The following is a 26327-nucleotide window of genomic DNA, read 5'->3' on the forward strand; positions in this document are numbered from 1 at the left end:
CGATACCAAATGTTAGAAAAACTAAAGGACTGAATATCCTGATTTTGCATGGATGAACAAAACTCATGCATAATCATGATCAAATATGGAAACGTGTAGATTCTTTACTAACCTCCGACCATTCATGAAGTTCGATTGATAACCTGAATCGTCGAGCGTTGAACGGTCGATGAATGGAAATCTCTAGCCAATTACCCTCTTAATGTCGATGGTGTGTTTTCTGATAATGAGAGGATTTGGCTTAGAAGACCATTTTATGTCCATTTACACCCCTTCACATAACGTCTTCCATCAAGACGTTATCATGACTTTTGGGCGGTCACCACGTATCTCGAACGTGGACAATGAATGTTAATGAAATTAACTGAATGTGAGAATAATAAACTAAATGTGAGATCACATTATTGATATTATAACACCATGATCTAAAGATTTGGGGTGACGATGCCAATGAGTTCAATCCAGAGAGATTCTCTAGGAAGTCTCAAAACTTTGCTTTGCTTGAAACCAAAGTTGCTTTGGCCTTGATTTTGCAGAATTTCTCAGTGCAGCTATGCCCTCCTTATAAGCATGGCCCTATTCCTTTGATCACTCTTAATCCCCAATATGGAGTCCCCTTGATTTTGACTAGAATCGGATCGAATACTCAGTTCGTATTTGATCAGATTCCATGCTCTTGTTTTCTTTGTTGCGTACATTAAACGAAATGTTTTGTTTGTTGAGAATAAAGGAGAAGTCATGCAAACATACGATGCCTTCTTGACTAAAAGTTCTCACTTAATAATACTGTTTCATTTTGGAATTCTTCACTACTCGACAGCATGCTCTTCTTGGATGGAACTATTAACTAGGTTTTACGTACTCTTTTGGTGTCTTCTAAAAGAGTTGTTCCCACATGAAATATCGCTTGCCACCTTTGGCCAAAAAATGAAGGGTTAATATCATGAAAAACCCTAAACTGATACACCTGTGATAAATTTATTCCAAACTAATTTTTTTACCATAAAAAACCCCAAACTGATATACCTACGATAATTTTATCCCGAACTATTTTTTTGACCACAAAAAACCCTGCATTGATACACCTGTGATAATTTTACCCCGAACTAATTTTTTGACCACAAAAAACCTCAAACTGGTACACCTGTGACAAATTTACCCTCCGTTAGTTTTCGTTAAATTTTACTGTCAAATTGGTAAGTTTAATGACATGTGATAGTTAACAGGTTTACCAGTTTGGGGTTTTATCCCTCTGTTTGTCACAAGTTTATCAATTTGTGATTTTTCGTGATATTAATTCAATTTAATATACACTAACGGAGAGTAAATTTGTCACAAATGTATCGGTTTGGGGTTTTTAGTGATAAAAAAATTAGTTCGTGGTAAGATTATCACAGGTGTACCAGTTTGGGGTTTTTGATGGCCAAAAAATTAGTTTTGGGTAAAATTATCACAAGTGTACCAGTTTGGGGTTTTTGGTGGTCAAAAAAATAGTTCGGGATAAATTTATCACAGGTGTACCAGTTTGGGGTTTTTTGTGATCAAAAAAATAATTCGGGGTAAATTTATCACATGTGTATTAGTTTATAGTTTTTCGTGGTATTAACCCAAAAATAAACTATACATCTGATCCTTATTTGAAACCCGTACTCCTTCTGAAGTCAGTTACGTTAAAAAGCGAGAGAACACTACACGCGAGTACTTGTACTTGACTGAATACAAAAGCAACAAAACCACAAGGAAGCGCACATCCCAAAAACCACATCTTAGTTGGGAGAAAGTACCCAAAAAAAAAATTCTTAAACCTATTACACTAGTACAAATTTAGTTTTACGTGGCACAACTGTCCATCCTACATGACCGTCCTGTGTGATATGACTGATGCTGACGTGGATAATTTTTAATATTTTTTTAAAAAATTGAAAATTTAATTTTTATTTTATTTTTTGGCCAAAATGAAAGTAAAAAAATGAAGAAAAAATGTCAAAAATAATAAAGAAAAGAAAAAGAAAACAAAACAAAAGAACAAATAAATTATAAAAATTAAAAAATTATTAAAATATCATTTTAAAAAATGTCCAAGTTAATGCCGATCGCCCCACATAGGACAGCCGGCATCCATATTAGCATTTTTCAGCCAAAATTTGATGGATGGACTCAATTGGCATATATGTAAAAGGGTTTATGACTAAATTGATTTAATTAAAAAGTTTAAGACTAAATTGGTACCACTACATTAATAACTTTTTTGGTATTTTCCCCTCTTAATTTTGAATATCGAAATAGAGCATTTTTTATATGGGAAATTATCAGGATCACAACCAACCTAACACATCTGTTGAGAAAAAAAAAGATGGTGGTAGTTTTAAGACGAAAAATTTATATAAATGAAAATAAAAATAAAGCTATCTAAAGTTCAAAAGTTATCTATTATATAATAATTTCAATGAAGACCTATCTCTATGGAATCTCACTTTGAGCACTAAACTCGCCGAGTTGAAGAGATAATGACCTTATTATACCAAGAAATACTAATTCACTAAGTTAATTAAACAATCGACAGACTAAACTTCCAACCATAATTGTCTATTTCTTTCCGAATTTGAATAAGATTAATATAAAGAAAATTTCTCAAAACATCACTCTTTTTTCTCGGAGATTGCACCAACCCGAACTGTTTTACTGATCCAATGAGATGAAATACGAAAAAGCAGTTAAAGAAGAAATTTATGTTAATGCAGTGGTATTGTCAAAGATCACTATTTTTCCATTAACATGCAAAATGCTAAATGATTAGTTACTCGATTGGATTATTTATTGTTTAGTCTATTGCAATGGTTTTTCTAACAATATAGACCCTGCAGACCCATAGAGGGGCAAGCAAGTGCTGCTCCCACTACTACGAGAATCGCTTTTGCTTTCTTTATCATAATATGACCAAAGGCAAATTATTTAAACTTCTTTAGGGATGGTCATACTATCTGGTCCCTCCAAAATTCTGCCTAATTTCTTAAATTTCATGTTTTGGGACTTCTACCCAATTTCTTAAATTTCATGTTTAGGGATAGTAATACTATCTAGTCCCCCCAAACTTCTGCCTAATCTACTAAATTTCATGTTTAGGAATGGTCATACTATCTAGTCCCCCCCAAACTTCTACCTAATTTCTTAAATTTCTATGTTAAGATGTGCCCGTTCCTTTTATGTTCCTACTATCTATGATTACTTTTACATGTCAATAAAATCCTTTTATTCGCTTTTTGTGATTAATGACAAATAGGAAATATCTACTTTTTAACATAACCATTTCTAATCGGCACAAGTAAAAGACTCACAATCTCTGATAAAATTCAGCTTTAATATACTAATGTTTTAATTAGTATGCCTTTTAAAATGATCAAATTTCATATAATAAATCTAAAATACTCTTTTTGTAAATTATTTTTAATTTAACTCATCGTTATTTTATCGTAATAAAAAAAATATATCTCATTATTTCACGTTTTATGGAACAAATTGTGAACATGCCTTGCGAAATCAGAGATTAACCCTAACAGCGTCGACTTGCTTGGAGCGCCAACTTGCTTGCTGGCCCAATCAATGGCTTGATTGTGAATTGTCCTGGCCTAAAATTAGAGAAGCCCTAATCTATTTTAGAGATTTCTTCAGACACCCAAGCAGGCAACAGAAACTTCCAAAAAAGAGAAATCAAAGAGTGTCAGTGATTTCATTGATCTCTAAAGTTTGCTTGATTGCGCATTTTGATTTTTGAGATGCCGTCCCCGTATTGATTTTTGAGGTTTGACAAGTGAGCAATTTAATTGGTAGGTAACTTGAAATAATGTTTTTACTACTTTCAAGTTCAAGTAGAATATTAGCTACTTCTTCACTTGTGAAGGATCAATTGCTTTTAAATTGACCAAAACCAGTTACGAAAGAAGAAATAATCTTTACTAGGGCTTGCCGAACAGGCTACATCGAGCATGACCCCGGGGGTCGTGCCCAAGCACGGATTGCATCATCGCTATTACCACCTTTTTCTATTGCGAGAAGCAAGCTGTAATCACTCATTGAGAATGAATATTTTGTTGAAAAATATTGGTCTAGGGTCGTGTCCAGAATTCTGCTTCCCAAGAGTCCTATTTAAATCCTCTCATAGAAAGAAGACAAGCGTGTCATATGTTTAACGTAGAATATGGAAATGTCCTTGACTTATTCAATTGATCTCTCCCTTGTTCTGATCACCTTCTTCACTTGCGCATGGAAATTACTGAGTTTGTTTTGGCTGAAGCCGAAGAAGCTAGAAAAATGTCTAAGACAACAAGGTCTAATTGGAACTGCTTACGGGCTTTTGTTTCAAGATCTGAGAGACATCATCAGAATGACCAAGCAAGCTCAATCTCAACCCATTACTCCTTTCTCCGATGACATCGTGCCTCGCGTTCTCCCTTTCTATCATCACTCCATCAAGAAATACGGTACGCATCTGATCAAAGTTGAGATGCAGTGGAATTTTTCTAGCCAATACAAACTCGATTTCCTAGTACAAAACAATGTACGATTTCAACTCACTAAAGATTGTAATTTCTAGCTAAAAACCTGCTAAAGAAAATATATTTCTGGTCTCTTTTCAGCAATTTAATCGAGATATCATCATGAAAGCAAGTTCACTAAATCCTGCTATAGGGCAGATTTTCCAACATTAAGCGTGTTGCTTTTACGGGCAAAGTCACATGACAAATTAATGGCAGCTATGTAGTCAGCGACGGTCGGAAGGCTACTAAAATTGCTCATTTTCTCATGCAAATCGATCTGCTAGATGGGTTTTGAGTCGGGTGCTTTCGATGCATCTAGTTTAAGCACCTGACACACAAATGGGTGAAATATGGAATCCGGTAGCCATTTGACGCCTAGATAAATGATGTCTTTTGAAAATGGTTATTGCAGGGAAGCTTTGCTTTACATGGTTAGGGCCAATGCCTGTGCTGAACATCATGGACTCAGACATGTTGAAGGAAATATTTGCACGGGTCAATGATTTTGGAAAGCCACATCCCAAGGCCATTGCAGATATCTTGACATCGGGGCTCCTGAATATTGAGGGGGAGAAATGGGCCAAACATAGAAAGATCATCAACCCAGCTTTTCATTATGAAAAGTTGAAGGTATTACTGCTTGGGGCTAATAATTTCCTGAATAGATGCAACTTCTAATGGAACTTAAAATGATTAATAATCCCATGACATTTCATGGTAACAGAACCTGAAATTCGTGGTCCATGGACATATAACATATAGAAACTACATACATTCAATGCATTTACCTTTTTGATTTGTTGAAAAATTACAGCATGTAGTGACAGCATCATGTTCAAGTGGGGAGGAGATGATTAGGATATGGGAGAAGGAAAGTTTGGCTGGTGAAGTGGACGTGTGGCCTCACCTGCAGCATTTGACGGGTGATGTACTCTGTAGAGCTGCTTTTGGTAGTACCTACGACCAAGTCAGGGGCATCGTCCTCCTTCAACAAGAACAATTTGGGCTCGCAAACAAAATTCAGCAAACCGCATTTATCCCTGCGTGGAAGTAAGTTCAGATTTAGCCTATATTTATTTTGCGAAAAATGAATAATTTGGAAAATATTTTTCAAAAAAGGATCGTTTGTATCGCTTGAAATAATTAACTAATGAATAATATTTCATTATCGATAAGAGTTTATGGATGAAAATATTTTTTATTTATTTATTTTTTTAAAGTTATTCAGACGATCATTTTTTGGAAAATATTTTTCAAATAATTCGTTTTTCACGAAACAAACGCACCCATATTAATAATTTATTTTGAGATCTTTTAGTTGTTGTAAAAGTATAAATACAAGAGTAACAAACCTCAGTTCGACTTACTCAATCCCTATCCATGGAATCTATGGGGATCACTACAATTTTGACCTATCAAAACAATGTATGGTAAGGCAAATCTTCTATCAAATTCTTATCTCGATTTCTGTCTTCGAACTTCTGAACTTAATACAATGGACGAAAATGATTGAGTGTATTTATCTAGCAAGACCTACAAACTGTAGAAACCATATTAACGTATAAAGCTTTCATCTTGAAGTTGACTTGGATAAAAAAAAAAATGCAGCCTCTTGCCGACCAAACTGCACAAGAGGATGAAAGAAATCGACCGTAAAGTAAAAGGATTGTTGGAAGACGTAGTGACCAAAAGAGAGAAGGCAATGAAGGAAGGAGAAGTAGATGACGATGATCTCTTGGGACTGTTGCTAAAATCAAACATGAAAGAAATTCAAGAATCAGGGCATCAAAAGGGTATGAGCATAGAGGATGTGATTCAAGAGTGCAAAGCGTTCAACATAGCGGCTCAGGCGGCCTCTATTTTGCTTACTTGGACTCTGATTTTGTTGAGCAAGCACCAAAACTGGCAAGACAGAGCAAGAGAGGAAGTTCTGCAAGTTTTCGGCAACAACAAACCGGATTTTGATGGGTTGAGCCGACTGAAAATTGTAAGGATTCTCGTTGTATTGTAGTATGCTGTATATCTTGATTTCACAACATATATTCCTGAATTTCAAAACTCACGTCTAATAAATAGATTTCTCCAAAAAAAAATGGACAAACAAAACATTTAAAAGCGAAAAATGCAGGAAATTGTAACTACCTGACCTGATATCTAGTTATTGTTCTTACCTCTACTAGTGACAGAGGTGAGACCTATGGATCGTACCTTTGCATTCGAAGTAACAATATTGATCACATGAATGATATTCAGTTAGATGAATTAGGTCCACTAGGCAAGGTTTAGATAATTTTGTTGCTTTCTCAATGTCTTTTTGGCCAAAAACAGGCTGACAACAAATTGGTTTATATGCAGGTAAGCATGATACTGAACGAGGTGCTTCGGCTATATCCGCCTGTATTTATGACAGCGAGAACAGTTCACAAGACAACCAAGTTGGGAGGTATACAAATACCTCCAGGAGTTCTGCTTTTTTTGCCCATTATCCTGATCCACCAAGATTCAGAGATTTGGGGGGATGATGCCAAAGAGTTCAATCCGGAGAGATTTTCCGAGGGAGTCTCAAAAGCAACCAAGAACAAGCTCTGTTTTTTCCCTTTCAGTTGGGGTCCTAGAACTTGCATTGGCCAAAACTTTGCTTTCCTCGAAGTCAAAGTTGCTCTGACCTTGATTTTGCAGAACTTCTCAGTGCAGCTATCTCCTTCTTACAAGCACGCCCCTATTCCTGTGCTCACTCTTCATCCCCAACATGGAGTCCCCTTGATATTGACTAGAATCGGATCGAACCCCTCAATTCGTATTTGATAAGCTACTGTGCTCTTGTTTGCTTCGTCACGGGCATATTGTTCTGTTTCTTGAGAATAAAGGAAAAGTCAAGTAGACAGATGATGCCTTCTTGACTAGAAAAGTGGTTCCTATGATAGGGTGTCATTTTGGAATTCTTCACAACCCGCGAGCATGCTCTTCTTGGATTGACCTAGTTAACTGGAATTTATGTACTCTTTTGGCGCCTTCGAAAAGAGTTGTTGCCACATGAAATATCCCTTGCCACCTTTAGCCAAACAGTAATTGATACACTTGATTCTGACCATAACACAAATTGTTAACTCTTTGTGAAGTCACTTATATTAATAAGAGAAAGAGAACACTGCACGCAAGTACTTTTACTTGATTGAATACAAAACAACAGAAACACTAGGAAGACACATCCCGATATTTTTTTTCCTCTCATGAGTTCATTATTCTCTGTAAGAGCTATCCCTGCTCATGCAATCTTACAAGTACAAATTTCAAGAATACGATTTGCTAGTTAACTGTAGCCCAGATATCTGATGGCCAAAAATGACAAAAAGAAGGAGCATGAACTTGTACTCTCGAGACAATGATGATCCCAGTAATCAAATTATCCCAAAAGAGCACAAAAAACATCCACAGAAGAAAAAAAGCACAGGACTTATCACGCCCCGAACCCCTTCGAGCACGCGACACGCTTCTCTGGTCGAATGATGCGACATCCCAGGGTATCGCCGACCCAAATGACACTTATCAGAGATTTATATCAACAGCGGAAACCACCAATACCCGGACGATAATAACTAGGGTAATCAGGGAGAATGCATAAATTCATTTCTCATTCAAATTTATATAATATCCACGATTTACAAAATCACATATATATACAAGCACACCGCATCGCCACACTACATACCACCGATATCAAAAAGGATCGATAACCTGGGTACCCTATCACCAAAAATAGTACGCTTCAAAAGCCTATTCCACAACCCCTACACTTGCCCCTACGCCCTTTACTTGGCGTCCACTCCGAGTCTGATTCTTCGTCCTCTAAATCTGAATCCTCCTAAGTCTCCTGCTCGTCTGTCGGGTACTCTACCACGTTAATGTCGGTGTACAACGGTATTGCAAAACGTTGCGGCGGCGGCGGAAGGTTTATTGATCAGACCGGGGTTCTGAAATGTTTGGTTGAAACAACCATGAGATTACATCTCAATAAGTACACCCCTAAACCCCACCTAGGCTATCACGTACCTCCAGACAACACATACCTGACACAAACAACCACTCATACTAACAATCACACGCGAACCTACCTGGAATTCTTCATACACCTCCCTGCACGCCAAATAATAATACAGCCAACATGCCACAATGATGCCTCATTCATGTCGCAAAACAAAAACATGTAATATGAATTCACATGCATCAATGCATCACAATCGCGCGTGCCTCGATTATAAGGCAAACCCACTTGGGCACGTCCCATACCATGCCTAGCAGTTTTTACCCCATAATCGAGCACTACATCACACGATACAACCATACTCGCACACTAACTCACGCCCTGTGTCAGCTTTCGCAATCCTCACACGTCAAATCGAGTCCACATCTCATTCCTAACTTTTCCACCACTATCGCGCCGCGTAAAACGCATCGGCCAACGGTCTTTCGACCTCGTCAGGCATCGTCACCCCGTCGGGCCGGCATCGCTCACCTCGTCGTGGACGACATCATCCCGTGTAAACGAACACGCCAGACGGAATCCTACACTCAACTTTCCTTCTACCGCGCCCGCGTAAAACGCATCGCCAACGGTCTTCCGACCTCATCAGTGCATCGTCACCCGGCCGGGCCGGCATCGTCACCGTCGGGGACGGCATCGTCCCGCATAAATGAACACGCCTCAGGACGGACTCACCCCGCGTAAACGAACACGCCTCAGGGTACCACTTTTCTGACCATTCCAATCATCTCATACCATCGTACCACACGTGCCACACGGTCACACATCACACACGGCCACACAATCCCACGCCACACATGCCTTACACCAACACACATTACCATCACACAATCACGCCACACGGCCACACATACTTGGCACGCGGTCACACACAATCTCTCGCTCATAAAAATGAACATCTATAGAATTAGGGTAAATCTGGGCAATTTACACAGTGATCGAAATCCTATCAAAATAAATAGTAAACGAACTTCAAAATTCTAAATTTTGGATATGTCATAAAAAACATCTTGATAAACATTTCTTATGAAGAACACGAAATCCGGTTCAATCTGCAACCATGCCTTTTTGTCCCTCGAAATCAGACCAAAATCAGTTCGCTCTAACAGACTGTTTTGTCCTCAAAATACATTTATTTTAACACCCAAATCACCTTAAAAAGCTTTGAAATTTTTATATGCCATAGAAAAGAAAGTCTCCAACAACTTTTGTGAAGGAAGTTCATTGAAAATAGATCCGGAAAATTTTATAAAAATTCGGCAAGACAAGAAGGTCGAGATGAACAGTGTTCCGAGCAGTTTAATACGGTCTCTAAATGGGCTTTCGTGCGACCCAAATGGCCTCCAAAAATTCCAAATTTAAAATATGTTATACTTAAAGATGTTGGGAGCAACTTTCATGAAGGAAACTTTCTCAAATTCGGCCCACAAAATTCTCCACAAAAATTGCAAACTGGACGGGTATAGTAGTCACGAATCCGAGAATCACACCAAACCGCACGGATTCAAATCCTAGTTGATTTCCACCGAATTTCAACCGCCAAAACTCATTCCACCATGTCCAAACTATCATCCACCAGCCACATGAACATCCATAAACACAACAAGGGATCAAGCTCTCCTCTAATCCATTTACAATCACTTCCATCAACCTCTAAACTACCCTAAACCGCGTCTAACGAGTCCGTTAATACCCGATATCCTAAATAGAGTTTAGGGCGTGACTTACCCGAACTCTGGGCTAACTCGGCTAGAGTGGAAAGGGGGATCGGCTGATCGGCAGCTCACGGCAGCACGCGGCGGCGACGATCGGCGAAACGGCGACGGCGGCGGTGGCTTGAACCGGCTTGGCTTGTCCACGGCCAAGAGAGAGAGAGAGGGAGAGAGTTCTCGGTTGGGGGGGGCTGCCGTGAGAAGAGAGAAAGGGAATGAGGAGAGAGAGAGGGAATTGGACTTAAATTGTGACATTCCGAATTTCGGCCCATTTTTGGGATTTATAAAACGTGTAATTCGTCAGTGTGCTTATAGTAAAATCTCGCCCGGGAACTGATCACTCTCGGTTATTGTTTTTAAAATTGAGATTTCGCTAGAATCGCACTCGATCGAATTTGACCGTTATTTAGAGCCCGAACTTTGGTGTCGAATTTCTGGGAGTTTCGTGACGAATTTAATTAGACGGTGTCGATATTATTGTGGCTAGCCTCGATATTGCCTGGGATATGTGAAAAGTGAAATTTTGACCGGGTGCGAATTTGGACTAGTAGACCTCCCTCGTAGTGTGTTTAGTTATTATCTTTTGGCCTTTTTCCTAATTTATAATTAGGGTTTTTCGTGGGCCGTTGGATCGTTTTCGGATTTGAACGATGGTCGTCGGATCGCACTCAAGTGCGTTTGACTTTCTCTCTTCTCTCTTCTCTGTCTCCTCTCCTCACGCCGCCCGCCCCACGCCGCTGACTTCCTCCTCTTTCCCCATTGCCCTCCTCCACGTTGTTGACTCCTCATCTCACGCTGCTCCACCCATGCTTCGCTTTGCTTCGTTTCGCTTTTCGCCTTTGCCGTCGCCGACTTCTTCCACCAACTCCACCAGCCATCATCACTCCCCATACTTCACTGACTCCCCCACGTTGCTTGACCTCCCCCATGCAGCTGCCATGATGGACTTCCCCGTCAGCCTCGCGCCGTGTTGCTTCCGCTCCGCCCATGCCATTTCCGGGCTTGCATTCGCTTCTACCGCTGCATCCACCGACTCCTCAAGCTGCCCATGCTGCCCCACGTTGTTTCTGTCACTACTATGCTGCTGCTAACTTTCCCCTACATTGTTTCTTTGCTGACCACCCCCACGCCTGCTGCTTCTACTTCATTTTCTGCTGCTGCTTCGCTGCTACTTGTGTAAGGACCCGGGGTCTACACTGTGTAATATTGTCCGCTTTGGGCCCATTAACCCTCACGGCTTTAAAAACGCGTTACACAGAATAGAGAACCCAAGCCTTATAAACTAGCCCAGGACTCCCCCCTAAGCGATGTGGGACAAGAGACATGCCCCCTTGCCATCCTAGAAGCCTGCCAGAGCCGCTCCTTGTCCGGGCCCTTCGGCCCCGGCGACCACCCCCGCTCGTCGGACGGTCGTTACATTCTCCCCTCCTTCGAGCACGGCGTCCCTCGCTGTGGCTCCCACACGTGGCCTAGGAGTCGGCTCGATACCATTTGTAAGGACCCGGGTCTACACTGTGTAATATTGTCCGCTTTGGGCCCATTAACCCTCACGGCTTTAAAACGCGTTACACGTAATAGAGAACCCAAGCCTTATAAACCAGCCCAGACTCCCCCTAGCGATGTGGGACAAGAGACATGCCCCCTTGCCATCCTGGGGCCGCCAGAGCAGCTCCTTGTCCAGGCCCTCGGCCTCGCGACCACTCCCCGCCCTCGTCGGACCGGGTCGTTACAACTTGCTTCTTCATTCTGCTTCCTCTGGTTTCTGCTGCTTCTCGCCCTCCATTCCAGCCCGACCAGCACCACCGTTCAGCTCCCATCTCCACCCGACTCACGCCATGAGCCGCCGCCTGTCCGCCGAGGCTGCTGCTGCCCGGCCGCCGCTGCTGCTTTGCCGTGATCGAGCTGCTCCTTTCGCTCGGTTTTCTTGCTTAGGCTAAGTGTAAGTGGCTTCCTAACCCTTGACTAGGCTAAGGGGTGACTAATGGACATGTTAGGGATGGTTTAAGGGCTGTGGATAGTTGGTTTAGTGGCTGGTTGTGCTTGGTTTGCTTGGTGGTGCTTGTTGGTTAATTTCCGGTAAGGTTGCTGCTGCGTCGCTGGATTTTGCTATTTTTACTGTGACTTGTGTGGGCCGAATTTGAGGAAGTGTTCTTAATGAAAGTTGTTCATAACATCTTGAAGTTTGACATATATTAAATATGGAATTTTTGGAGATCATTTAGTTCCATTCGTAAGTCCATTTTTGGACCGAATTCAGTCTGCCGGATTTACTGTTCATCCGACCATCTGGTCTCTCCGATTTTCTACAAATTTTTCCAGACCTCTTTTCAACAAACTTCCTTCACAAAAATTGTTAAGAACATTTGTTTCTATGACATATAAAAATTTGAAGGCTTTCCAAAATGATTTGGGTACTGGATGAGATGCATTTTGATGGTCAGGCGGCCTGACCGGACGGGTTGAATTTTGTCTGACTTCAAGTGACAAAAAGAGGTGTTTACAGTAGGAACTGGGTTTCGAGTTCTTCACGGAAAATGTTTACCAAGATGTTTTATGTGACATATCCAAATTTCAGAATTTTTGGAGTTGATTTACTATTTATTTTAAAGGAAATTCGGTGACTATGTTACTGCCCAGTTTGGCCCCGATTCTGTGCATACTCGGTTTTTCTCTCTCTCGGGAACTGATCGGTGTTACCATGACATTTTGGTGGATTTAGTTGACATTGGGCTAATTTACAAATATAAGAATTGGTAATGATTGTTGAGGTGTGTGCATGATCACGACACGTCTGGTCTAGGCGGGAGTTCTAGACGATGCCCGGCGGGAGTTCGGATGCCGTCTAGGCGGGGGTTTCTAGACGTTGTCGATCGCGGTAGAGGCCGGATCGATGCTCCTTTGTGGAATGCCGTCTGGGCGGGGTTCCGGACGTTGCCGTCGCCAAGTAGCGGGACGATGCCCCGGTTACGCCGTAAGACCGGCGGGAGTTCGGTGGCCCGAGGGTCGTTAATAACTGGACTTAATGAGTGCGATTTGCATTGGGGAATGCTTTGCCTGAGTTAATTGATGAGCACGTCTGGATTATTAACCATGTTATGCTTGATCATGCCATGAATTGCTTTGCGCGTGCTTGATGGGCAATTGGCCATGTTATGGCGATATTCTAACGTGCAGGGCTTGTGTATGCGCCAAGGCGAGGTAAGGACGCCTGTGATTGTTTATGGCACGTCGATTGTTTGAATCGCATGTTTAGAATTGTTCGGAAGTACGCTTTGGCCTAAGCGAGGCTTAGGTAATTGCTTATTGAGAAGTGTTCTCATGGTTGTATAACCAAACCATTTCAGACCCGCGACCGTGATTGATCCGGAGACGCTGCCAGGATACTACGGGGATTGAGAATAGGTCGAGTTACCCCGTCTTTTGAGTGCACCTTTTTGTAGAGGAGTTAAGCTTACCAACCACCCGATCCATGTTATTGTGCGTGGTTCGTAGATAGTGGCCTCGTAGAAGGCTTGCAAATGTATGTGTTGTAATCGATGTTATGTTTATAAAAGTGTCTTTTTGATGTGTATTCTTTGTCTCTCTACTATCCCGTTGTTTATATGTTGTACGGAGAGATCGAGGTTGCTTCCGCATGCGTTACTTGTTAGTGTTTCGATTGGGTCGGCGACAAGTCCTGGGCTGTCGCGTACATTACGACCACAAAGGGATGATTGCGTGCTCGTAGGGTTCGGGGCGTGACATAAATAGTCAAACTTTGACCAAACTTTCCAAATTCCAATTTTGCCCCTCCTTACTTGGCCAAGATTAATCCAAACCAAAATATCCAAGGGCGTTTTGGTCCAATCTTTTGGGCTGATATTTATCCACAATTAATCCCCAAAATCCCCAAAATTCGGAATACCCAAAAATAGGCCTAGGGGCAAAATCGTAATTTTCCGGTCCCGGGCCGAATTTCTATTTTTCGACCGTACTATCCCCAAATATGAGTGGCCAACATAATATGACGTCGGATTCGCAAAAATAGTCGTGCAAGCCCTCGAAAATCAACACCGAAGTGCGTGTCCAATTTCGTGACCAAAACTCGCTAAATTTCCAATTTCAGGGTCTCTCACTAACGGGCGGTTGTTTAGGGGTTACGCGTATCGACCTAGGGTTATCCGAGTCATGACGGTCCCGATCATTGAGAGGATGAGAAATTATCACTAGTCCCAGAGGTCGCGATCGTTCGGTTCAAGTTCAGGACTGGTTGGCCATGTGCACTTTCGGTTGGGCAGAATCACCTGCGATCCGATTGTACATCGTTGGCCTTGGCCAAACCAAATCCATCACTTTTCCTAAGATCGGTCCACGCGGCCCAAAATATTCCTCATCATTTCTCGTGATCGTGTCCGATTCACGATCGGGTCCCCGGTCCACGCACCGCTTTTCCCCGCTTAGCCATATCCCATTGGTTAGTATCCCGAGAGTGATCAGCTCTGGGCGAGACTTACAAAAATGAAATGCAAAATAATGTCAATTTTATTGATCCCGGAATTACGGCGAAATTCGGGCTGTTACAGGACTTATGTGACACCACGTGTGGCTAATGACATTGACGTGTACGATGGACGCATTGGGGGAGCCAAATCGATTCCGTACGTTTTTAAACAAAGAAGACTTGTTTGAATAGGATTTTGTTTCATTCTTTTCAGGTAACGGAGAGAGAAAGAGTTTAGTCTCAAATCAAATTCATAGATTGGATGACTTGGATTTTGCCACAAGATGAGTTCGCAAATTAGGGTTTTATTAAACAAGGATTTTCAAGCTAATCGTGAAGTTTGGTTGGTGTTTCAAGTTTTTAGATCTACGGTTTCAAATGATTAACATGGAAGAAAATCAAGCAAATAATCCATTATAGTCGAAGCAAAATGGGTGTAACCTAATGAAATTTACTATCCATATATTATGAATTATGAAAAATTTAAGTATAATTTGAAATATTTTTCTTTATCGCATAACTATTATTCCTAGTTCATTTACTATATAAAAATATATAATACAATAAGATGTTTGTGATCAAATTGAGACTTTAAAAGTATATTTTAACTTTTTTACTTTCATTTACCAAATTTTGAACTTTTATTTATAGAAGAAAGGCTCCTCTCATTAAAGTAAAAGCATTAAATGTGCTGAGAATCTAATTTACTACTTGCAAATTTTTTTAAACTTTTATTTGGATAAAGAAAGACTCCTCTCCTAAAATTAAATGCATTAAATGTCCAAAAAGTATATTTAATATAATTTATTATATTAGTTAGATACAACTTGCTTTGCGTGCTTTTCACGGGTGTATCCTAAATACTGAATTTTAAAAAATCATTCAGTTAGTTAAACTAACATATAAAGATGATGTTATATTTGTTCATGTGAAAAATAATATTGATCGCAACTAAAGTCAATAATACATCAGAAGAATTAAATTTGAAAACCAACTAGAGAGTATCCAAGTTGAATAATCTTAATGTGTTCTTCCCATAATATATTTGTTGACACCCAAAAATAATCTGAGTCATAATGGATCGATGAGAGTCCATGGTGCATTGTCGACAGAACAGCTGTAGTCTACTTTTACAAATCGGCAACTGAGAAGGGTAGCTGTCATTGATGGAAGAAAATTGTTGAAAGCTAAAAATCGACATATGAGGAAATGCAGAAGGAGAGACGGAGTTGAATCATAACTGCTTAAAGATACGAACATGCGGTTATAAGTAAATGGAGTTGAGGCCTCAAATCTCAGGAGTAGTTAAGATTTAGAATTTGAATAATAACCGCTCTCGACAGTTACACTTTGTACAAGGATATAAAAGGCCTAGAAAGACTAATTATAAAGGATCCACAATCAATAACACTTATAAAATCTTTCTGCAATTTACTTTATCAATTCTTTATTCGTATTCGTTATTCTTTATTACTTGTAGTTCTTTAGTTCATAGTATAGCTATACCGATTGTTTCCTACTGATTGTTTTCTATCCAAATTGTCATAGAACCCTGTTCATTTCTAAAAATCTAAGATCTAACCTTTAGTGAAAGATCTTTCATCGACGACCATTTTCGACAAAATATCTTTTTGGCACACTTGGTGGGATCATTGTGGTTCGATTTTAGGAAGTGAAAATGTCAAAAACAATGAATCAAGAACCCCGAAATGCCGCTGGTGAGAATAATCAATCCCCATGGCACATCAATGAGAGGTTACTCGATCGGAATCGTCATATGCTAATGTAGTGGGAGACGATAACCAAGGTGGGAATATATGAAAATTTATTTTGGAATCTATTTACGATCTATAAAAGCATTTTGCATTTTTAGAAATATGAGAAAAAAGTTATTGAAGAATTACAATTTCAGTTTCAATATCCAAAAAATAAAATATATGAGTACAAGACAAAATATCTGTGAATTTTACGTACATACCAACCATTATTCTAACTACAAATAGAAAATTATTGTATGACTTACACACACGAAAAAAAATTAACGTACGGTTTCCTTTGATTCAATTGACAAAAAAAAAATTCAAATTGTCCCATAAACTAATAAACCTCATCTACCAATTCGATTTGGCTTGTGATTATCCATTCGCCTCTATGCATATACCGTCATAGGACATACTAATATCTCTAAAGAGTATGTCAATAATACTCATTTTAATTCAAATAACCATTCTAATTTTTCCTAGCTTTTAATTTTATTTTCTCCCCTCCCTCTCTGTTTGCTACCGAACGTTGAGGACAAGCAAAGGCGAAAGCAAAAAGGGAAGATAGTGGGCATCAAAAGGCGGACTAGATAAAAGCGGGAATGTTTGCTTTTTCTTTTCGGCCACCAAGAAATCGAAATTCAAACTGTGGCCATATAGCACGAGTCACTTGGGAGCATATTTGTTCCATTATTTTATTGGCCTGAAGAGGCTTTGAGACAATTGTCGCAAGGATTACAACCGTATTTACAGTCTTCCCGATCCAAAGACTCGCCAAAGTGTGCAAGTAAGGTTTGGCGCCGACACTCATCCTGAAAATTTCCAAATTAGAGAGTCAACACATGTTTATCAATAGACTTTGCTCCATTCAGGTACATGGAAGATGAGTTTAGCCCAAAGGTTCCATTATGATTTACATATGTTGCCAACAGACCCATCTAATGATCTAGCACCCAAACTGGTTAATGCCAGACTAAAACTAACAACAATCAGTAGAACAAAGTGGAAAGTGGAAACACAAAATAGAAGCATCACTTAGTTGAGATCATTAATGAGAAGTTGAGAAGACAAATTGGATTACCTTGAGTTCACAATATTGCTGCATTTTCCTAGCTTGAGCCATTGCAGATTTAAAGATAGCGGTTTTACATCCTTGACCACTCCTTAACATGCACACGACCCTGCTGAAATCCTTTTTGGCATATAGAGCTATGCACACTGCCGGTAGATTATCTCTTCCTGCCCTCCCTGATTCTTGGTAATAGCTTTCAATTGACTTGGACATTGTGTTGTGGATGACAAAACGCTGACCACATGCCATTAAAAAAAAGTGGAAATGTGACAAAAACATTATAACTGAAGGTCAAGTTAGATCAGAGTCATTTGCCACTTTGACAGTAAAGAAAAGACCTTTATCCTAGTCTAACTCAATTTCAGCACACCCCAGTTCCATGCATGGAAGAAAGAATTTGACTTGAAAAAATACATAATTCACTAGTTCCTGCAATCAATAGCCAAGAATGACAATTTAGCAGGCCACTGGACCATGGAACCAGCAAAGTTTACTTCCGAGCACACTAAGAAACCAATTAGTGAAACTTAAACATTAAAAGAAAAGTGGATTAGTCGAGTATTTGTCAACACGTCAGCTTGATTCTAAAACTAAAAATAGGCAAAGGCCCAGAGTCCATTTCAACTTACCACATCTGGTTTGTCTATTCCCATCCCAAAAGCAATGGTAGCACATACAACCTGGACCTCTCCAGTATGCCATTGCTTTTGAACAGCTACTCTTTGACGGGCTGCTAATCCAGCATGATAGTACACCGTCTTTATACCGCACTTATCATTCAAGTATTTTGCAACATCCACACATTCACTCTTTGATAGGCAATATACTATGCCACAAAAATTAGCAAAACGATTCTTTAGCAGCTCTCCTAGCTGCTTCAGTGGTGCCTTGGTCTTAGCTATGACCTCATACTTTAGGTTTGGTCTGTCAAAGCTTGTCTCAAGAACAAGAGCATGGGGGATCCTGAGAGCTTTGAGGATATCCTGCAATGGATGCACATTTCAATCAGTCTCAAATGATTATTTCAACATAATCTGGAGGTTAATGTGCAAGTTTCTTACCTCGCGAACTGGCTGACTGGCAGTTGCAGTTAAGGCCATCACTGGGACGTATGGAAAATTTTGCTTGAGACATCCCAGTCCCCTATAATCTGGACGAAAATCATGTCCCCATTGACTGCAATAATGACATCAAAGAAAGTAACAGTCAATAAGCTTTACTAGTTTACAATCATTCAAATATACGAGAAAAGCTCAAACCAGCAGTACGTTCCTTTCATGAGATGGCACTAGCAGTGCAGATCCAGTAAAGACCTCATAAGAAACACAATCAATGATCACATGGGTGAACTTTTGCCATATATCTCAAGTTGTTAATATACAGTATAAAGGTTAAAAATAAATACCAACACAAGAACCAGCTTAAAAGACCTCACTATCATGCCAAACATGGACACTTCCAATTACTTCCGAAAGTAATTTCCATTGGAGCTTATTTTAGTTGTGTGCATTTTGCTTAATATGATTAACGATGTGCCACTGACTTTTCCCAAAAGAAGGAACTGGATCATTTCCAGAATTAATTATTTCAACATTGCATTCTGTTATACCATAACTTCACAGAAGGTCTGGGTTTCAGAAGGTTCAGTGTAACACCGACAATGTAATTAGGCTAGAAACACAGAAAATGCAAAAACATTCGAAAAAAAGAGTTAGAGTGAGCATATATAAAAGTTAACTTGCTTTTCTTTATCTGGAACAAGCACAGTAGTTTTGCAGTGGCAACATCATAAATACTTATTCCTTTTGAAGTAACTCTAGCAAGATCTTTGCTCCAGATACAAGGATGCCAAAGAGCATACCTCACACAATGTGCCTCATCAACAACAAAACCAGCAAGTTGTGCCTGCAATGCATGATGGTCGAGTATCAAAAAGTTAAAAAGAAACTTTCAGAAAAAAAGTTGCAGTGAATCAGAAGTAGTACCTTTCTATGCAAGCATTTCAATATCTCGAGAAATGATGGGTTTCCCACAATCCTTTCAGGAGTTACATACAATAGCTTGCATGATGGTTTATCTTTCCTGAAAAGACAGGCAAAGCAGTGGAGATTAATGACTTGACAGTCACAACACTCAGCAAATTTTTTTTTCTGAAGTCCAATAGAAACCCTATTGCAACATATGGAGCATAGCCCAACATTTTATGGCGGGATAAAGATTGTATGGTATGATATACTTCTCTAGGAACACTAAGATCCTAAAATTTATTTTTAAGGCAAAAATCTTAGGCATGAATCTTTTCATTAACTACATAAAAAATGTGCATCCATTGCAACATATGGAGCATAGCCATTTTATGGCGGGATAAAGATTGTATGGTTTGATATACTTCTCTAGGAAGAGAGAGAGAGAGAGAGAGAGAGAGAGAGAGAGAGAGAGAGAGAGAGAGAGAGAGAGAGAGAGAGAGAGCGCTAAACCTTGCCTTAGTTCTTGGAGGACAGCTGCTGCTTGGGCAGCAGTTTGCTGAGAGTTCAAGAAAGTAGACGGTATTCCATACTTGAGGGTTAGAGTAATTATTTGATCCTGGATGAGAGATAGCAGGGGGGATATAACAACTGTGACACCTGGTTTAAGAGTTGCTGGCAGCTGAAACGAAATGTAAAAAAATCAAAAGAGGACATGAAGAAAGGAAGGGATGAGGGAATTATTCTTTTATTCAACTTAAGCTGATCAGAAAGCATCAGTTGATATTTGTCTTATAATTACTATGACCGACAACAACACTTACATGCATAAACAAGATAAATTTTCCAGTAAGTAATTAGAAGGTCCTAGAAGCATAGCATAAACCTCAAATTCTAGAAATTACAGAACAGATAGAGCTGTGCGAAGGTAGAACGAGAATGTCCTGTATTTCCTTCTTTTCCAACTTAGTCCGATCATGTACATTGGAACCCATGGTTATGTCCCCGAATCACTTCCTATCGCTTAATTTGCATTTGGAAAACATTTTCTTCCTTTAGTTTAAGCACAAACTTCTCAACAGTGCTAACAAAGCAGATTACGAGATCATTTTAAAGCTTAAATTTCAATATACAGGTCTACCCATCTAGTATTTAATTGGTGGTACCATGGAGCAAAGTGCACAGGGCTTGTGTTCTAAACATTGTCTCCACACATAATTCTACATACGATCATTACACAAACGAAATAATGTTAACATTCACTAACCTGGTAACATAAACTTTTACCACCTCCAGTGGGCATGAGAATGAAGCAATCTTGCTAGGCTACGGAAGCTTTACAAGCCTGATGCTGCATTGGTCGAAATGCCTTGTTTCCGAATATTACAACATTTACCAATTCTACGTCATCCAAGGCTTGCAATTCCTCATAAGTCAGAGTTCCTTGTTTGCATGTCGAAATCCGAGAGCAATGTCTTTTATTTGAAACTGATGATATCGAACCTTGAGTGACAGTGCTCTTACAGTCCTTCAACACAAACAAGCCTCTTCAGCACCACAAATAGTTTCTGACGTGGAGTGATGGAAAATGAAAATTGTGCACAAAGAAATCCCAAGCCTTCATTTCGCAAAACACTCCTATCAAGGACGCTGGATGCCAAGTTCCACACTTGGATGATGTACTACACTCTCAAAATATTTGAGAAATATAGGTATTGTTACATCATCCAAAACAAAAATCAACTGTTTTTACTGACCAAACAGTTCTAATATAAGTCATTTTAGATCTTAAAAGACTGTGGAAGTAACTGGCAAAAGTTAGGAGTGTCTATTATACATTGATCGGATGAGAGCCCTCATAAGCAGTTTACTGAACGCTTTTGTATAGGTACCCTGTGTAAGGTCCTTTGCTGTGAGCAGAATTACGAGTAAACTGGAAATGATCAAGGAAAGACATAATTTTAAGAGCAAAAGACAGTGACACGCTAATTTAAGGGGTTGGGCAGTTTCGTCTACGTCAACGGGAGGAGTTGTTTCACAATGACCATGAGGGAATTAAAATAAGAAATAAATCAATTTCTCACTAACCAAAACCCCAATTGCAAGAGTCAATCAAAAACGAATGAGGTGAGTGGAAAGCGTTTCCCAAGAGTTTTCTCAGAAGGACACTCTAATCTCTTTCTATCAAAAACCAAGACAATTGGTTCTCAATTCTTCTCATTTTCCTTGTCGGCCCCAATATACCTCAGCAACAAAAATACCTAAAATGGATTGCAGAATCATTGTTAAAAGAATAAAAAATTGTGCCGAGATCTGCCAAATTTTTGTTAACCTCCTAAACAACTGGACCATTGTGGCCAGACTCCTGGGATTTGCCCTGTAACTATTGTGGCTTCTTCAGGTGTCCACAGTTGCTTCACTGAACAGCCAACCCTGTACAATACTCAGACATTCTTCAAGCTGCGTATTTGGTCCACGAAATTACACAGGCCAATCCCAAGCCAAATCTAGGTCCATGAATCATAAACTCGAGCCACAAGCTTAACAATTTCAAACTGGTGGGGGCAGAAAGGAGTGAGACAACTTCACAGTTTTCAAAAGCATACCATGGATTCTAAAGATCGTCTGGCCAGAAGTCGAGTGGATAAATTCCTCGGAGTACTGCTTTGATCAGGAATATAGCATGTGGATTTCCTGTCCATTTTACTGCCAAACATATCATCTTCATCTTCACTGTCAGTAGAGGAATCCACCTCAAGAAAAGTTTGATTTTTCTCAGGTCGTGGAGAATCTTCTATAACAGTAACATCGTGCACAACATTGCATCCACCGTCATTAGGGATATCTTGGCCAAACAAATCAGCCAAAACTCCACAAGCTTCCGATTCCGCAGCTTGCAAATCGTCCCAATCCTCAGTATCTTGCATAGTTTCAGCAAGTTCCGCCAGAAAGTCATCGCCACAGTGCTCCACAGTGATAAACTCTCGACCTTCGTCACCTTAAAAAAAAACCAAATGAAGAAAGAGACGATTTTGCAAGTCAATAAGACCACTCCGCCAAACCCACAAACAAACAGGAATGAGATTAACGCCCAACGAACGAAATCTTAACCAGCTCCGGTCCATTCAAATCCAAAGCAGACCATTTCGCAGCCATCATCGGAACACTGACTAACTGAACCGCAACAAATCTCCTTATTTTAGGAGATTGCAATCAATCAATTCACAAATTATCAACGCAACGCAAGCAATTGCGCCATTCCCTAATCACCAGATACCACCCAATTTGGCCAATAACCAAGACAAAACCCACCATCCAAAGTGGCCTCAACACGTCGAACTGGAACCGTGCCAGACATTTCGCTCGTCAGCGAGACCACTTCGCTAAGCCAGCTCCGATCCACTATTAAAAATCTACAGCACACTATTCCTACAGCCGTCGTCATCGCGGGGGACGAGAAACAACCCCACATCATCATCATCTCTGCAAACGCTAAGTCAGCATAAGAAATCGGGGCGGACGAAGTAATGATTCTCCCGCGTACCGTAGAGCGAAACGAGGCGGTCCAGGCACCTGCCGGCGGACCGCTCGTCGAAGCCGAAATCGAGAGCCAAGCTCAGCAACCGAGCTCTCTCCACCTCCTCCGAGCCCCGCCGCTCCTCCTCCATGGGGAATCTCTCAACCCTCTTCGATCCGAATCGATCGATGATGCGCGAGCCGAAATCGAATCGATCGCTAGGTCTCTCGCGAGAACGCGCGCGCGCTCGAAGCGGTCTTGTTCGAAAACCTTGACGGCGACGGCCGGATTGACGATGTTCGTTTTGCCCTTTTGTATATATATGTGCTGGAGAATGGGAGTTTTCAAAAAAAATTTTGGCAATTCCGTTTTCGCTCCTGAAGTTTGTTGGAAGTTCTACTTTTGCACCCCGCGTAAGTTTTTCTGGTTTCATTTGACACCCTTGGGTTGGGTCTCTGTTCGGTTGGGAGCCTTTTCTTTTTGCGTTATTCTTCTCTGGTTTTCATTTGACGTTTACTTTATTATTTACCTTCATATTTATATATGTTGATATAAATATTGCAATGGAGTGATTTTTCAAAAATTTAGGAAAAATAGCGTTTCCAACACTACTTTACTGCTCGGCAAAAAAAAATAAAAATAAAAACAACTTTGTTGTGGCCAAAACCTCTTGATAGCGACAGAAATTTCATAAGTCGAAGCTCTGTCTTATGGAATCGGTCCTGCATTCGACCTGATGGACCGTTGGATAAAATGGGGAAAAAATGTGATCCGCCGGATCTGTTTTGCAAAATCGATTTTCCGTCGTCACTTCCGGACATTAAAAGGAAAGTTGCGGACGAAAACGTGATCAAATTATCATTTAATTAAGAAAAGTTACGATGAGTAAGGAAATTTACGGAGACATAGGTCTCGAAACTTTACCAAGTGCAAAGGAGAGTTACGATCAATTTAGATATTTTACTAGAAATTCACAAAAGAAATTTACTATTAACAGTATAGATATTAGAGTTAATACCACCAAAAATCCTAAACTGGTACATGTGTGACAATTTTACCCCGAACTTTTTTTTTACCACCAAAAACCCAAAACTGGTACACCTGTGACAATTTTACCCCAAACTTTTTTTTTTACCACCAAAAACCCCAAATTAGTATACCTGTGACAATTTTACTCCAAACTGGTCAACCCATGACAAATTTATCCTAAACTATTTTTTTGACCACGAAAAACCTCAAACTGGTATACCTGTGACAATTTTACCCCGAACTAATAATTTTTTAATATTATTTTTTATTTTATTTTTTTTCTTCATCTTCAACCTCTGGCCGGCGAGGTCGGCCCCGCCGGCGAGGCTCGACCTCGCCGGCGCAGGCGAGGGCCGCCCTCACCGGATCTGGCGAGGCGGCCCTTGCCGGCGTCGGGCGAGGGTCGCCCTCGCCCGGGCGGGCGAGACAGCCTCGGCTGACGCCGGCGAGGCCGCCGCCGCGTATCCGGCGAGGGCCGCCTCACTTTGACTCAAAGCGGCAGGCCGCTCTCGCCGGCGTCGAGCGAGGGTCAGCCCTCGCCTCGGCGGGCCGCTCGCCGCGTCGAGCAAGGGCCGCCCTCGCCCGCCTGCAAGGGCCGGGCTCGCCGATGCCGGCGGTGGTAGCCTCGCTCGACGCAGCGAGTGGTCACTCTCGCGATCCCTAGAAGGGGCACCGCCTGACTCGGTGCGAGGGTCGCCTCGCCCGACACCGCGAGGGCGGCCCTGCCGGCAGTACGGCGGGCCGACTCGCTGGAAGCTGCCGCCCACCGGCCGTACGCTGGTGCGGCGACTGCGCCGAGGTTGAAGATGCAAAGAAAAAAAAAGAAAAGAAAAAACAAAAAAATTAATAAAAATTCGAAAAAATAAAAAAAAAATAATATTAAAATTTTAGTTCAGGGTAAAATTGTCACATGTGTACCAGTTTGGGGTTTTTTGTAATATGTTCAGGGTAAAATTGTCACAAGTGTACCAGTTTGGGGTTTTTTGGGTATGTTCGGGGTAAAATTGTCACATGTGTACTAGTTTGGGGTTTTTGGTGGTAAAAAAAAAAGTTCGGGGTAAAATTGTCACACATGTACCAGTTTGGGGTTTTTGGTGGTATTAACCCTAGATATTATTTTTGTGGAATTTTACCAAACGTAGGCTTCGGGGATCTTATGAACTCCAAAGAAAAAGTGCACCCTCCAAAGAAAACCTGTGAAAGGATGTTTTGCGGGTAAAATTACTGTTAACAAGGACAATTTAGTCGCCTTGATCAATAAGCGTAAGTTTGCCCTCTTGAATCTTGGAATCAAGAACGACATCATCCATCTTCGTGACAGTGCGATGGGCCCAAAGATTTACCCATTTTCCTGTAGAGACTAGCCAAACGATGATCCTAACAAATACATGCTAAGAAAATCAAAATTGATTCATTTTAATCACTAACATATATTATGTTAGAAAATTTTGTTTTTTTTCTCATTTTAGTAAGATGATGTATTTCACAAAATAAATAGCAAATGATATTTAACTTTTAAATATCTTAGCATGATCACATGCTACCATGGCATTGTTCAATCTTTCGGTTGTACTTACCATAATTATAAGAATAAATTTAGGAATTTTAATTGTGAATGGTCTATAAATATGTACATTTAGAATACAAGAAATTGAACCGGTTCACATTGGGATCTTCCATTTTGTGTCCTTTCTCATGATATCAGAGCAAATATCGACCCCCATGTAGTTTCTTCTTCATGGCCGATCAAAACACTTCCGCTGTCTCTTCCAAAGATTGATGTAAATTCTCTATAGTTTCTTCATTTAAGTGACCATCCGAATGCTCCTCTAGTCTCTCCTTCTTTAGATAGAGACAATTATCCAATATGGCATCGCGCCATGCTCATGGCCCTTGAGGCGAAATATAAACTGTGCTTTGTTGATGGGTCCTTGCTGCGTCCTGGTTCAACCTTTTCGGATTATCCTTGTGGATACGTTGCAATAGTATGGTGAGGTCTTGGTTGATTCATTCTACTATACCAACGATCTCACATAGCATTCTTTGGCATGACTCAACAAATGATATCTAGAATGATCTTTACGAGCACTTCTCCCCTTGCAATGCTCCTAGGATTTTTGAGATCCGTAGGACTTTATCTACACACCAAGAAGGTACAACTTCCGTATCTGCAATTTAGATTGTGATTAAATCCTATCGAGACGAACTATTGTCGT

The 26327-nt window shown here is 40.5% G+C and overlaps 1 protein-coding gene and 1 pseudogene across 1 annotated transcript; one reads left to right on the top strand and one right to left on the bottom strand.

Moving 5' to 3' along the window:
• Positions 1-4178: 4178 nt before the first annotated feature.
• LOC130139759 (cytochrome P450 72A68-like) lies at positions 4179-5980 on the top strand. Its single transcript, XM_056317426.1, has 3 exons — positions 4179-4478; positions 4948-5165; positions 5350-5980. Exons 1-3 carry the CDS (start codon positions 4196-4198, stop codon positions 5587-5589), a joined length of 741 nt encoding a protein of 246 aa, XP_056173401.1. The 5' UTR covers positions 4179-4195; the 3' UTR covers positions 5590-5980.
• An 11117-nt stretch (positions 5981-17097) lies between these two features.
• LOC115667033 (ATP-dependent DNA helicase Q-like 1) lies at positions 17098-23391 on the bottom strand (annotated as a pseudogene).
• Between the last annotated feature and the right edge of the window lie 2936 nt (positions 23392-26327).

The sequence above is a fragment of the Syzygium oleosum genome, unplaced genomic scaffold (assembly GCF_021117445.2).
Source record: "Syzygium oleosum isolate NSW1041296 unplaced genomic scaffold, Sole_v2.1 Sole_v2.13, whole genome shotgun sequence".
In the NCBI taxonomy this organism is placed as follows: Eukaryota; Viridiplantae; Streptophyta; class Magnoliopsida; order Myrtales; family Myrtaceae; genus Syzygium; species Syzygium oleosum.

Excerpts from the sequence above, each read along its gene's own strand:
- LOC130139759 (XM_056317426.1), top strand. The coding sequence starts at position 4,196 with ATGGAAATGTCCTTGACTTATTCAATTGATCTCTCCCTTGTTCTGATC. Across the intron at positions 4,479-4,947 it reads TCACTCCATCAAGAAATACG|GGAAGCTTTGCTTTACATGG; the intron begins GTACGCATCTGA and ends TGGTTATTGCAG. Across the intron at positions 5,166-5,349 it reads TTCATTATGAAAAGTTGAAG|CATGTAGTGACAGCATCATG; the intron begins GTATTACTGCTT and ends GAAAAATTACAG.